The sequence below is a fragment of the Ananas comosus genome, linkage group 16 (assembly GCF_001540865.1).
Source record: "Ananas comosus cultivar F153 linkage group 16, ASM154086v1, whole genome shotgun sequence".
In the NCBI taxonomy this organism is placed as follows: Eukaryota; Viridiplantae; Streptophyta; class Magnoliopsida; order Poales; family Bromeliaceae; genus Ananas; species Ananas comosus.
Genome location: NC_033636.1, coordinates 8,219,774 through 8,234,040, shown reverse-complemented (window position 1 = coordinate 8,234,040; position 14,267 = coordinate 8,219,774). Strand labels below are relative to the sequence as shown.

At 36.2% G+C, this 14,267-nt stretch overlaps 2 protein-coding genes across 2 annotated transcripts; both read left to right on the top strand.

Moving 5' to 3' along the window:
- Nucleotides 1,694–8,541, top strand: LOC109721904. Its single transcript, XM_020249716.1, has 14 exons — nucleotides 1,694–1,943; nucleotides 2,609–2,753; nucleotides 3,316–3,383; nucleotides 3,503–3,556; nucleotides 3,644–3,727; nucleotides 4,073–4,158; nucleotides 4,423–4,503; nucleotides 4,889–5,019; nucleotides 5,471–5,512; nucleotides 6,287–6,363; nucleotides 6,444–6,534; nucleotides 6,618–6,699; nucleotides 7,524–7,596; nucleotides 8,071–8,541. The coding sequence occupies exons 1-14, from the start codon at nucleotides 1,843–1,845 to the stop codon at nucleotides 8,237–8,239; spliced, it is 1,284 nt and encodes a 427-aa protein (XP_020105305.1). The 5' UTR covers nucleotides 1,694–1,842; the 3' UTR covers nucleotides 8,240–8,541.
- LOC109722622 (protease Do-like 1, chloroplastic) lies at nucleotides 9,504–14,215 on the top strand. Its single transcript, XM_020250717.1, has 8 exons — nucleotides 9,504–10,021; nucleotides 10,133–10,255; nucleotides 11,126–11,297; nucleotides 11,747–11,784; nucleotides 11,968–12,166; nucleotides 12,316–12,468; nucleotides 13,362–13,496; nucleotides 13,922–14,215. Exons 1-8 carry the CDS (start codon nucleotides 9,567–9,569, stop codon nucleotides 13,997–13,999), a joined length of 1,353 nt encoding a protein of 450 aa, XP_020106306.1. The 5' UTR covers nucleotides 9,504–9,566; the 3' UTR covers nucleotides 14,000–14,215.

Here is a 14,267-nt window from a genome sequence, read left to right as displayed (position 1 = left end):
AGGAGGAGGCGACGGAGAGGGGCGATTAGGGTTTGCGGTCGAGAATAACATGGGAGGGATAGGAGTTATTCGTGGATTGGGATTATGAGGAAAGGATTAATGGGGACGTTATACGCGCGTTGAATTGGAAATGGGGAGAGAGAGAGAGAGAGAGAGAGAGAGAGAGGGGAAAGAGCGGGTTGGGGCGATTTATACGGGCGCGGTTTGACCTTTCTACGTGCGTGCGCGCGTGCTTATATGTACGTTTTATTTTATTTTATTTTATTTTATTTTATTTTTTCGCCAGAACACGGGGAAGGGTTTGTGATAAAACGTAAGTCGGCACTTATACCTGGTTCCTGTGCCAATTTCGGACGCGGACCAGCCATTGTGAGGCTTAGTTTGGTATTGAGGTAGATCTAATACTATTGGATAGAATAAAATTAAGTAAAAATATATAGGGATATATTTTTGTATTTTTTGATGGGACCGCAAAAAATATATCGTAACTAACTAACCGCAATATGCGTAACGCAATATTACGTAGGGAATATTGTGTTGTTTTTTTTTTTTTTTCTCTCGGGGATCGGTTGCTCCGCACATGTAGCTTAATTCATCTAATCAATGAATAAAGTGGGTAGCATGCTACCTTTTTCTCAAAAAAAAAAAAATTACGTACGGAAATAAATAGGGTATTTTTTTATCGTCGTTTTTCATCGCAAGTAACATAATCTCTCCGCAATCCCAAATGAAGCCTAACACATTCGACGCTGACTTTGCGGCAGAGTAAACTCGTCCCATCATAAATGTGGCATAATTTTAAGATGATATACATAATTACATATACATATGCAACAATTAGAGAGAGAGAGAGAGAGGGAGAGAGAAGTTAGGCAGCTATATTCTTGAAAATACAGATATTTTCGTGTTTGTAAGTTATTTTTGATGATGTGATATCTAATTCGGCGATCGGTTCCGTTAAATATGAGCTATGCTATTGTGACTATCTGGAAACCAAATTTTATAATATTTTGATTTTATTTACCGAGTGAACGAGTAGCTTCAAAATAAACGAATGGAAATAAAAGTTTTATAAAAAAATAGTTATAAATGACTCAAATTTTAAATTAGAAGTATTGATTGCTACTAATATTAAGTATAATTTTTTATTAAAGTTTCATATAGTTTGGATTATTATATAACGTTAAACTTAAAAATGTACTACATGGACCGTTAAAATAGTCATTGTTGAGACATTTTGATCACCTGGTAAATAATGTCGAAAAATTATAAAATTTAGTTTCTAGATAGTTTTAATAGTGTAGATTATACTTAATGGAGCCGATCGATCAAACCAGATATCCTATTATCAAAAACAACTTAACACCGAGGCCTTCGTATTTTCAAAAGCACATACATACTTTATATATATATAATATTAAAATTTTTCAAATAGATTTTTGGGAGTTAATCAAGTTAATTAAGTTTAAAATTTTGTATTTGATATAAAAAGTTATTTCACAGAATTTTTGACTTCTTTAATACAATTTTAAATTTATCTGGTTAAAATCGCTTGATTTAAGTTGTCGGAGGACCTGAATTGAAAAAAGAATATAGTCAGCAGGCTATTTCAGAACATAGTGTAGTTGAGGGGTCTTCATGCAATTTCACCTTCGCCTTTGGAAGGGAATCGGTCGCCGAGGTGCAAGAGCGAAATGTGGGATTTAAAAAGACGCAGCGAAGCTCCCGACGCCCATTCTCCTGGCGACCGGTTCCCCACTCCACTCCTAGAAGAGAAAGGAGACGAAGACGAAGAAGACGAAGTAGAGAGAGAGAGAGAGAGAGAGAGAGAGAGAGAGAGAGATGGGGAACATTTTGAGCTACTTTTTCCCCAAGGAACCGCCTCCGCCCATGGTTCTCGTCCCCCCGATCTTCGATTTCCCTCCTCTCGCGGCGCGAACTAGGTATTGAGATCTAAATCGTCCCCAACGCACTAATTTGGTCCATCTCTGTTGATAATAATCGGTTTGATTTATTAATTTTTCATTTCTCGAATTTGCGGAGACTTTTCGTTGGATTATTGATCTCTCAGTTGGTGATATTTGGTGGTAAAAACCTAATTAGGCATTGTTGAAGAGAGCATTTTTGATGATCTTGTTATTTTTATTGTACAATTCTATTAGTTTTTAGTTTGAAATCAGTGGCCGATGTATTGTAATTTCATACTGTGTAATAATGCCTAGCACTCTTTGGCAAACCACATGAATTGAAGCTAATTTCAAAAGCCTATCTATTCTTAGCCACAACTGTATGGACCAATGTGTCGACCGGATTTATCATGCATTGGATCAAATGCATAGCCGTATGTAGTTGATGTTTTTGTTATTAAAACAATATAAGAACGGTAATCATTGCATAGATTCTGAAATTTATCAGTAGCGGAGTATGCTTGCTTTTCTGTGCATTTAAATACTTAGCAATATCATGCTATGGTGTGCATCAGCTCTTCAAGTTTCTTCTGCATGTTTTTATTTCGTTTCGCTTATCTTTGTCGAACCACTCTAGATGCAGTTTCTATGTTCTGAGATCTTAAGTGATATTTAAGCGTCTCTCTTTGATGGGTACACAGGATGCTGGTTCCAGCTTATGACCTACTATTCGGAAAACTTGCATTGCGAAACCTTTTTGAGGAATACTTTGAGCAAGCTGGGCATCTTAACACTAGGATTATGCTGAAGCCATTGGAAGATCCTCATGTGGATTTAATTGCTACTGTATCCTCTAGTGCTTCTATTACTAGTTTTTCATTGGCATGTTTTTATTCATTTGTTGTAAATTTGATTAAAGCTGATACGTTGAGGAGAGTCATGTATTAGCTAGGAAATTAATGATTACTATCTTGCCTGTGGAGGTCAGATTTCTATGTTACTTGAACTGATGGAAGATAGAATCTCGTAGGACATTTGGTGGGTAGAAAAATGCAAACTTTGAAATTTCGCTTGCTCTGTTAGCCAATATCATGAAATCTTTTCCATGTGATATGTTCATGTAATGGTTGCTCTTTGGTGGTAAAAGGCAAGAGACGTTTCGGAAGATTGCCACATGAGTACTTCCTGTATATAAGACATATCACTTCTTTACTCTGTTTTCTCACAGATAACAAAACAGGTGCTATTTCTTATGTATTATTCTTGTAATATACCTTTTTTTTTGCGTTTTCTTCTCTTTTTTTCCCCTTCAAGTTTTTGATTTTCTCTTAGTTGAAAGGGGATTGTAGGTTGTAATAATCCTTCTTGTTTGTATTGAAGAAAAATTTGCCTACCTTAATATTCTCAGGTTTTAGGTCCATTAGATCGAGCACATGGAAATGGTGTTGAAGGAAATGCCTTGTTTCGCTGGCAAAGGTTGTGGTTCTTGTTGTCTACTCCTGCTGTATGATGTTTTAATCATCACGGGGCATTTCTCTCTTTCAAAATTACCAAAAGGAGATGCTTTATTCATTGTGCTTCTCTTCCTATAATAGGGACTTGGATGACCCACATACATTTATGGACCTTCTTGTATCAACTTCCAAACCGTGAGATTCTAGTATTTTCTATCTGAAGTCTTCTATTTCTCCATCAGTTGTTGTGTATGCTAATCTATAACTTAAACTGTTTTCTAGCATGCTGCGGTTGAGGTCATGTGCTTATTACCCTAGATATCGATTTGGAGCATTTGGTACGTTTCCATTGTTGATGCCAAATAGGTATGTTTAATATATGTTAACATCTTTTTATACACCAATTTGCTTAGTGCTTCATTTGTTTTGATTTGTCTTATTAGAGTAATATTCTTTGACTAAATTCTATGTATCCAGGAAATGCAAATTTATCATGCGTATTATTAAAAGTCAGGCAAATACTTAATTACAGAACACCTAAAGGCCACTTTGAATGATCGGAATTTTTAAATGGATGTAACAACAGTAATATTTCACATGACATAGTATATGCTTCTCCAATAGTTATTTTGTCATGGCACATAAATGTTATCTACCGATTTCAAGAATTGGTTGCTTCTATCATATAAATCTCAATTTTGGTATCTGCAGGGTGCATCCAGAAGATTATGGTGTCATGGGCTTACGATATGGATCAGAAAATTTATCTGTTGGAACTTCCTTCATGCCATTTCCTTGTATGTAGGAATCATGTTGTTAGGTCTTACCTATATTTTCACGAATTTTTTTTCCTGATCTATTTTGAAGTAACTTTTAGTTTATCTGCATTATACAAATGGTAAAGCATTGCTTGGATGTGCAACAAATATGCTCAGACTACAACAGTGTGAGACATAAAAAAGTATACAGCGAGGTCAAGAAGAAATCTGAGATTTGGATGCAGAAATATAAAGAATAGAACATTGTCTTTAACTTTGTTTAATGCCTTTCCTCTTACACAGTGTCTTCTCAGATGCCCATGTGTGCATGGCTGGTCGCAAGAGCAGGAAGTTTAAGTGTTGGAATGAAGTACCAACAACCTTGTGAGTTCTAAGTTTATGTTGTATCTATCTCCAAGAAATATTTTGGGCCTGCTAATAGTTGATTGATATTTCCTTTTATTTTTTATTCTCTTGTCATCATATTGTTCTTATTATTTTTGTTGTGTGCATCAACCAATTTAAAAAACTTACTTACCTCAGTCATTATGAGGTTCTAATAAGGTTACATATTGTAGTAAAAGATTTTGTTATCTAAACATGTAAAAAAGAAAAAGAAAAATATTCATAGATGTCATTGTTAATTTGTTAGCGTGTTACAAACATAGCATATATTCTCTAAAACTAACATGTGTGAACGTACTACACATGTGTGTATCTATCTCTATGTATTCATGCTTTGGCTTCTCTTATGTCTTATATTTGCTAGATGAAAGCAAGCGTCCCATGTGCTTTAAGGACTTAAAGAATTGGAGTTGTGCCATTGGTTACGAAGTTGGTTCGAGCAGCCCTCTTTGTCCATCATTTAATTTCGGCCTTGAGCTTGATAAGACTTCACAGGTTTGACTTTGTTTCATTTTATGATATTTCTGTAGGCTCTACAAACTGTTTTGTAACATTATGTATACTTTCTTTGTAACTACTCAGCAAATATATGAGGTTTCATGATTTTTTTTCTCTTTTTTATGGCACTAACAAGATAATGTTTGAAGACATTTCGCTACGTGTTTGTTTTCTTATTTCTGTTTATATGCATAAGAGAACTTCTTTGTTTGGATTTCTCAATTCTCAATGATTTTTTGAATAAAAGGTAAGAGGCAATATTCCGTTGAAAAAATTAATTCAAGTGTGGTCAGTTCTCTTTTCCTTTGTAAGATTTGTGGTATTGATGCTTCATGATTAAATTGTACTGAGTCAATAGGTAGCAGGTAAGTTTTGTCTTGGCCTCCCAAGTGAAAATGGACGAAAATCTCTTTTGCAGTTACTTATTCATGTTTTCATTCTTGTGCAGCTGATTGCGTCTTTCTATCAGCATGTTGTTGTTCAAAGAAGGGTAAGATATGTTCTCTTTTAAATTTTTTATTTTTTTACGCCTGCATAATTTGCAAACAGCTCAGATTTTCTAGTATTTCTTCCAACGGATATGCCTGCAGTATCATGAACTAACCAATCACTGACATCTTATTTAGTTCCTTTCTAGTTGATGCAGATATACTCTATTTGAGATTGAAAATAATGAAAGATATAAAAGTCATTCTTAGGAAAAAAGAAAAAAGAAAAAAAGAAGATATTTTTGTTGTTCTTGATTAATTAGAGAGTTTACGTGATGTTGATGGCCATTGGTCACTCACCCATTACAACTCCCACTTATTTCTCAAATCTATTCCTATATTTCTATCTCCCTTGTACTTACCTGTAGCTCCATTTTCCATGAAAGTAGTTAGTATGTCCTGATTGTTATATTTTCTAGTTAACAATTATTTTGAAAACCATGGATTTTATTAATCTTATGCGTTTCCCTGATCATTTTATCCAATCAATTGAAGAAGGGGGACTTTAAGATGCAAAACAATTGCTCTAATACTGTCTTATACTCAGATTCCTTCTGTTCTTTCACACACTGTGTACAAGCAAATCTGGCTTTTATTGTATTCTATCCTTTTTTTTTCTAGTTTATTTTCTTTGGCAAGAAAGCCATGCTTTTTCTCTATTGTCATTCTTTCTATATTTCTTTATAGAAGTGCGATTGACACTTTGTTTTGGACCTAATAATTAGTCAGTCTCCACTAATCTCTCAAAATAATCTTGATGCTCATTATATGAACAGGTGAATAATCCATTTGAAGACCATCAAATAGTTGGAATCACAAATTACATTGACTTTGGTTTTGAGTTGACGACAAGGTATGTTGCCGGATATAAAGGGAAATATTGTTTGACTTATTAGGCTTGAACCTGAACCTCACTTTATCATGTTGTATTAGGATTGATGGTGATAAATCACTTGGGAGTGCTGATGATTCCTCTTTTCAATTAGCGGCATCTTGGCAAGCTAATAAAAACTTCTTACTGAAGGTTGGTACTCTATCTGCCATATCTCTGTTTATACTCAATGTGAAGTATATTGCTTGCTGACTCTCATTTATTCACACTTACAGGGAAAAATGGGCCCCTCTAAGTCTTCTGTTGCTTTGGCATTCAAGTCTTGGTGGAGACCTTCCTTTACATTTAGTATTACAGGTAGTTTCAGCTCTCCCCTAACTTACGGGCTGAAACTTTTAAGTTGCAAACACTTGATTCTCTCTACATTTTATTGAAATTGAGATAACATCCAAAGTTACTTCCGTAATTTTTGATAGTCAAACTGGTGAGACATGTTAATGCTTTCGTTAGTTTCTTGAAAATTGTTAGGCATGTGGCCTTTAATTGCAACCTTGTTATTTAGTATGCCAAAAGTTGCGCCATATATGTTTTTTGATAAAAGTGAAACAACGAAGTAAAAAGAACCCTGTGCATCTATAATGATGCGTAGATGCTACATAGTTCAACTTTTAGACAACTTCAACAAAAGGCATCTTAAATTTGGGCACGTTTAACAACAAAGGGCACCTGAAGTGCATATCGTAGTCTCATACACTGCAATCACTGATTTATTTTGATGCATGTTTAGCTTAGGCATCATATTGATTTTTGTGTTTGAAGGTCCCCACTTGATCCAAGCTTTTCTTCCATTCTGTTGGACAGAAGAAAAGGACCTAATACCTAAACCTGGTTCGGAGTTTAATTAGGTTGAGAAATTTACTTTGGTTGGTCACAGAGCATCTAAACCACATGAAAGCATAGTACTGATGATATCTTCAAAACTAAGTTTCCGATTACGATGCTAACTGTTTTTACTCTCATCTTCTGCATTTTTATTGAGTTGTGATAAATGAACCTGGCTTTAAAAAATGATTTATGTATGATGTGTTAATGTGGAAAGCAAAATAGTTGCAGAGCCTTCATGTTGCCCTCTCTTTGCAGTTATTAATAAACATCCAATTCATGTTGGCTTATTTTTGCAGCTACTAGTGACCATCAGAATGGGACAAAATCGTATGGATTTGGAATTCGTGCTGAGGATCTTAGAGAGCCCAGGTTTTTTCCCCCTGCGCTTAACCTTTTGCGCATGATGAACAGAACTAATTATTTGAATGTGGAAATTAATCAGAGTGACCTCAAAATAGTTTCAATATACAAAATTTCTAGTCAGACTAGATATTTAATAAAAGAATATTGCTAAGATCTTGAAGTCTTGGGTTTGGTAGTCTTGAGGATGAAAACACAAAAATGGCAGTTATTAACTCTCCTATTTATAATATGGGGCAATTGACGAAGCATCAATTACCATCGACAAAGCGAGCACAATATACCTCATCAACTTTGCTATGCAAATTGTGTTCACGTTTAATGAACCTGCTTTGTCTATCATATTTGTAGCTCTTTCAGTAACATCCAAAATAATAGATAAAGTGATTACTTATATTTGAAATGATGTGTCAGGGCTTTTATGCGGAAGCCTGGTTTCACTCTCTAATTTCATCTTTTTGTGGTTCTTTTCATGGTATGCAGTTATCAAAGGGCTGATCCGAACTACGTGATGCTGACACCAAACAAGGAGCATTTGGCTGAAGGTGTTCAGTGGAGTTTCGGGAAGCGGCCTTTCTTCCAGTCGGAAATAGACTCCGGCAATTACGATCACTTGCCGAGAGATCTAAAACCTATCGGAAAGATCTTCTAAATTCTAATTCTCTCTTTAAGCTTCATCCATTTTGCCGCTCACGAAAGCTTCGAATCTCTTTGGTCAAGAGATGGATTTCGAGAATGCTTATGATACAAATTTATTTCTTTCTTCTTTTTTTTTTCTTTGCGAGGGGGCAAAGAGAGGCCAAATTTTGCCTGTTTTGAAATGTTAGATTTTTTGCAGTTGGATTATCTTTTTTATTACTTTGAATTTTCAAGGGAAAATGTTGCAATTTTACTATTTTTTGCATATGAGCTCCTTAACGTTCAATAATAAAATAACCAGGTGTAGCAGCATCAGGTATGATTTTGTCCCTTATATTTGAGGTCCACTGTAAGCATCTGCACATTAGTAACAAAAAATAAATCGATAGCTTTATTGTAACGACATGTGATCCTTGACTTTGAAATAATCATTGGGTAAAAACTTATCTAGCCTATGAACTATTTTGCATCTGCTATACGAACTTTAAAATTTTTGATTTTACTACTTATTTTTTAAATTTATTTGATTTAAACAATTCAATGGTATTTTGACTTTAAATTTAATCTAATTAAATACTTTAATGGGTTTATAGTGGCAATAATTGTTTTAAGCATACTAACTAAATTTGAAAAGATATATTTAAATTTTAAAGTTAATGTGTCATTTGTTGATTGACTCAAATCGAACAAATTAAAAGATTTGGCAGTAAAATTTAAAATTTTAAATGGCTGAATAGTCAAATCCAAATGGCTCCTAATTAAGATAAATTTTATTTATCCGTGGGCCTTTATTACTTTTGGACCATGTAACTAATAATAGTCATTTTAAACAGGTGAAATATAAATTTAAGCAACTAATTACGAATTTTTAAAAGGTTAGGTGTTAAATGCAAAAATTTTGAAATTTTGCTGAGCAAACCTAAGTTTGAGTGCAATTAGCTATGAGGATGTGTTTGACTTTGGTTACATGACCGCATTTCTAAATTATTTAAACAAGGTAAAAAGTAAAAACTTTAATTTATTGCACTACTGTGTTTTATCGGGTCCAGTAATCATGTAAATTATATAAAAATCATACTAATGATTGATGAGTTTATATGATGCGTTGACGTGATTGGTTCTAAACTTTAAGTTATCCAACACATCTCACCCCGTGCGTACAACACAGCAAACATTGATTTCCATCCAATTGTTTTCCTCCACGCGTCAGTTTCTCATTCGCTGCGAACCCTCGCGAGCTCTCTCCCTCTCTCTCTCTCATCAGTGTTCTCCCCGCTCCACAGCCACAATTCAACTTCCCCCCTACACCAGAGCTCCGAGCTCCCTCCCCCTCTCCATTAATGGCGCTCGCCACAGCTCTCGCCTCCTCCCCCCTCTCCTCCCTCGTCCTCCTCTCTTCCTCCTCCTCCAAATCCCCCGTCTCTTCTCCCTCGCCCCCCGGCTCCTACTCCCCTCCGCGGCCCAAACCCTCGTCGTCGCTCCCCCGCCTCCTACTCCTCCCCAAAACCCTAGCCCCTCCCCTCCCCTCCCCCTCCTCCTCTCCGACCTTGCGGAATCTCCTACCTCCGGTCGTGCCGAAGCCTATTAAAGGAGCCCTCTCCTCGGCTCTCGATTCCCTCTTCGTCCTAATCGCCTCCCTCTCCCTCTCCGCCGCCCTCTTCCTCGCCGACCCCGGCGCCGCCTCCGCCTTCGTCGTCACCACCCCGAGGAAGCTCCAAGCCGACGAGCTCGCCACCGTTCGGCTCTTCCAGGAGAACACGCCCTCCGTCGTCTACATTACCAACCTCGCCGTTAGGTAACCGTTAAAGCTACTATGGATCGAATTGGTTCTTTTGGGGACTGATTCGGCGAGTTTGGTTGCTTAAAAAAGCGATTTTTTTTTTTGTACTTGGTTGTGCGAGAATAGGCAGGATGCGTTCACGCTGGATGTGTTGGAGGTGCCGCAGGGGTCGGGGTCGGGGTTCGTGTGGGACAAGAATGGGCACATTGTGACTAATTATCATGTGATCCGCGGGGCGTCGGATCTCAGGTTGGTTTGAGCTGGTTTCTCCTTGCTTTATTTGGTTCCTGTTTGCCCTTGCTTTTAAAGCAGTTTTTTTGCTCGTGGAGGTAGTAGTTGTGCGTTTAGCAATGATACTTCTATGAATTTTCAATGCTCGGAAACATGCTTACTTGTCGGCCTATTCGTAGATTATCAGCATATTCGATCAAGTTTAATCCTGATGAAATTGAGTCACTGTGAGCTGAGAAAATAGAGTTCGGATTCTCGATGCAAGCTCCAATTGTTTGGTTAAATTTGGGACATTTACATTTGCTATGTTATCTCGGTTTATATTCAACTGTTCAAGTCATAATTGTTGAGTGACTGATTAGTCGGTCTTCTAACTGATAACTATGTTTTCTTAGCCTCATGGTGCCCTTTTTTAACTGCGAACTCTGATCATTATGTTGAAAATCTCCGAGGAATTAACGTTGTAGAGAAAGGAAGTGGGCACATCATCACTGCATTATGATATGTTCGACAACATTTCAAATTTCGACAACATTTCAAATTTGTTCTTCGCCATAATTTCTATCAATAACAAGCCATGCGGTACCTCAGATGTGATTAGCCCCTCTCTCCTATTAGTACAAGTGATTCAAATCCTTATTGAAGTGCAAGGTTGTAGATTTATAACCTGTTACTTCTAACTAGCAATTCAGGAGGTCACACTATTGGTGGTCAGTTATGTCGTTACATAATCATTTCATTATTGCTTAGTTACAAATTCATTAATCATTGAGCGCTCTCTCTCGCTTTCTCTCTTTTTTCTTTTCCTTTTTTTTTTTTAAACTGTTGCTTGGGAAAGTCTTCAGAAATCTGATTACAAGTAAAGCTAGTCATGCTAGTTTTATACAGGGTCACCCTTGCTGATCAATCAACATATGAAGCAAAAGTTGTTGGATATGACCAAGACAAGGATGTAGCTGTTCTGCGTATCAAGGCTGCGAAGGATAAACTAAGGCCCATACCAGTTGGTGTATCAGCAGATCTACTAGTGGGTCAGAAAGTTTATGCTATTGGGAATCCTGTTAGTATCTTATGCTAATTTAATTTGTGTTTTTCTGTAGTTCCATCATTTCTTATGTGAGATATCAACTTCTTGTGGAAATCAATCTGGTGTGCTTTTATAGTATATTGCCTTTCGGGGGGTTTCACTTTAAAAGGCAACAAGTTAAACTCTACAATCAAGCATATTTTAGAAATTCCTGAGTAGTGTTTTGGCTTTTCACTTTCTAAAAACGATATTATAGACCTAGAAGATAATGATGCACACCGTGTATTTGTCATATCTAATTAATTCTATTGAGTGCCATCTAAATAATTTACAGAACAAAGAGGCATGCTTATCGATTTAAGAATTCAAAGTCTACTATTTTTAAGTAGTCAAATTGATCACCTTGTTGTCTAAAAATTCGTTCTATAATTGGCTTCTTGTTTTGTTAAAGAGCTTATGCTGCATATTTTGGGTATCTGCAGTTCGGCCTTGACCACACGCTTACTACTGGTGTTATCAGGTTAGCTATATTGTCATTTTAAATTTACTTTTATCGTTATTCTTTGACTATGCTTACTTGATTATGGAAATCCATATATTGAAGTCATTTACCTGGTGAACTTTCTTATGAGCCATTAATATTAGGACTTTTTCACTCTGTTCTTAACATCTTTGGATTCTTTTTTTTTTTTTTTTTTTGCAGTGGATTGCGAAGAGAAATCAGTTCTGCTGCGACTGGCCGTCCTATACAGGATGTTATACAGACTGACGCTGCCATTAACCCAGGTAATAGTGGGGGACCGCTTCTAGATAGTTCCGGAAGATTAATAGGGATAAACACAGCTATCTACTCACCGTCGGGAGCATCCTCTGGTGTTGGGTTCTCAATTCCAGTTGATACAGTAAGTGATTTCCTTTCGTTTTGACTACTCTGTTCAACAATGTTGTAATACTAAAGTTACAACATTTTTTCACGTTTTGAGCCATCCTTTCTTCTCTATCCTCATATTTTACAGACATGAAAATTGAATTCTTTTTTTGACTTTTCCAGGTTAGTGGTATTGTCGAGCAGCTTGTAAAATTTGGCAAAGTTACAAGACCTATTTTGGGAATAAAATTTGCCCCAGATCAATCTGTGGAGCAGCTTGGAGTAAGTGGAGTGCTTGTCTTAGATGCTCCTCCGAACGGACCAGCTGGAAAAGCGGTATGATATCATCTTTCCCCTTGGTTGCGAAAAGAGATCGAACTTAACATTCTTCTTCGTCTTTATTTAATTTCTTCTTTTTTTTTTTTTGGTTGCTCTTCTAGGTATGCTTACGAATATTTTAGATGTTTGTTTATTTCTCGGCGAGGCCTCAATTGCTGCAACGTCCGTTAGTAAATACAAGTAGCCTTTTCCACATTATATATGCTGGATCAGGGTACCAGCAACACTTCTCAAAGTAGAACAAAATGTTGGCAGCTAAAGTTTCATTGGAAATCTATTGCAAAGAGAAAGAACCTTGAAATGTGAAATGGATTTGCGCTTGATTTTGAAGAAAGGAGTTGCCCATAAACAGTGTATGGTGAAGTTGTCAAGTATTTTTCTAACCTTTGCCTCTTTTCCAACTAAAGCCGTCGATGGTGGAAGGGATGAGTGAAGTGTCTCATACTTCATGTTCTTGATTCAGAGCTCATTGGTAGTCATTTAACATATAGCGGATAATATGAATCGAACATATGTTAGGGCATATAGTAGTGTATGATTTAACAGTGGAATTCAGCATCGGAAAAATATAGCCCTAATTAAAGAATAGAATGCCAGGTCTTCATGGGTTTAAACCGTTGCTTCGAATGTCTATTTACAGTAACCATTGCATATAAATGCATTTATATGATAGAAATGAGTGAAACCAATGCATGTGCTTTTGCATATATTGTGATCACTGCAACTCTATGTAAATTTAAATTATAGTGAGTTATAATTTTTCCCAGAATATCCAAAGAAATCAAAGTTTCTAAAAGAACACTTTTAATTTGATGAAGTTTTTTTTTGGAATAATTAATCTGAAGTACCTTTAATTTTTGACTGGCCCGCTTATTCTTTGACATTTGCAGGGGTTGCTACCAACCAAACGTGACGCCTATGGCCGTCTTATTTTGGGTGATATTATTACTTCTGTTAATGGTAAAAAGGTTACAAATGGGAGCGATCTCTATCGTATCTTGGACCAGTGTAAAGTTGGTGAGACGGTGAGCTTTTTCTCTGCTTACCATTTAATTTGACCCTCATTTACATTCTTTTTATCATGGTAACATATTCGTCAATTACTCACTCTTATGGCCAGGTTAAAGGATAAAATTTTTTGTCTCACCTTAAAGTGATTGATTAGTCGACCAGTGCATGGTCCTCAAATTTTTTCCTTTTTTTCTCAAATGAGATACATGAAATGCCTTTTTATAGAAATATTGCATGCTTCGAAACATGAGAGAAGATGCTGCTTTGCATCTGACAAAGCTTCCACGATTCCATCTATTGAGCCTCGAGCTATATTTCAAACTATTAAAAGTTGATCGGTGATGATTGTCAAAACAACGTAGTTGAATGCGCTATTCGTCTGAATGTTACTAGCTACATTCTAACTTTTGGCAACAAATTTTCTTCTGTACTCTTTTAGGTGATTATCGAAGTCCTACGCGGTGATCATAAGGAGAAAATTCCCGTAGTCCTCGAGCCCAAGCCTGATGAGTCCTAAGAAACAGGGCTATGGTTCACAATTTCTTGTTGTTTATATAGTTAATTCTTGGAAAAGCATAATGTAACATGTATTAACTCGGTTTCCTACAAGAAGTTCTATATGTATATAATTTATTTTCTTTTCATTAATAGTAGGTATTGAATTGTCTGATGAATCTGATGACCACCTTTTTTGGTCCTTTTTAGCTATAAAATCATGTTATCCATTGAAACTATGGACAACTTTGTAGTCTTCAGCAAAACATTTTCTGTTGCACAACAAGTGA

What these genes read in the sequence shown, in the direction of transcription:
- LOC109721904 (XM_020249716.1), top strand. Translation starts at nt 1,843, where the DNA reads ATGGGGAACATTTTGAGCTACTTTTTCCCCAAGGAACCGCCTCCGCCC. An exon ending in CCATTGTTGATGCCAAATAG is followed by an intron (nt 3,728 to 4,072) that starts GTATGTTTAATA and finishes TGGTATCTGCAG; the next exon opens with GGTGCATCCAGAAGATTATG. An exon ending in AATGAAGTACCAACAACCTT is followed by an intron (nt 4,504 to 4,888) that starts GTGAGTTCTAAG and finishes TATATTTGCTAG; the next exon opens with ATGAAAGCAAGCGTCCCATG.
- LOC109722622 (XM_020250717.1), top strand. Translation starts at nt 9,567, where the DNA reads ATGGCGCTCGCCACAGCTCTCGCCTCCTCCCCCCTCTCCTCCCTCGTC. An exon ending in ATTACCAACCTCGCCGTTAG is followed by an intron (nt 10,022 to 10,132) that starts GTAACCGTTAAA and finishes GTGCGAGAATAG; the next exon opens with GCAGGATGCGTTCACGCTGG. An exon ending in CTTACTACTGGTGTTATCAG is followed by an intron (nt 11,785 to 11,967) that starts GTTAGCTATATT and finishes TTTTTTTTGCAG; the next exon opens with TGGATTGCGAAGAGAAATCA.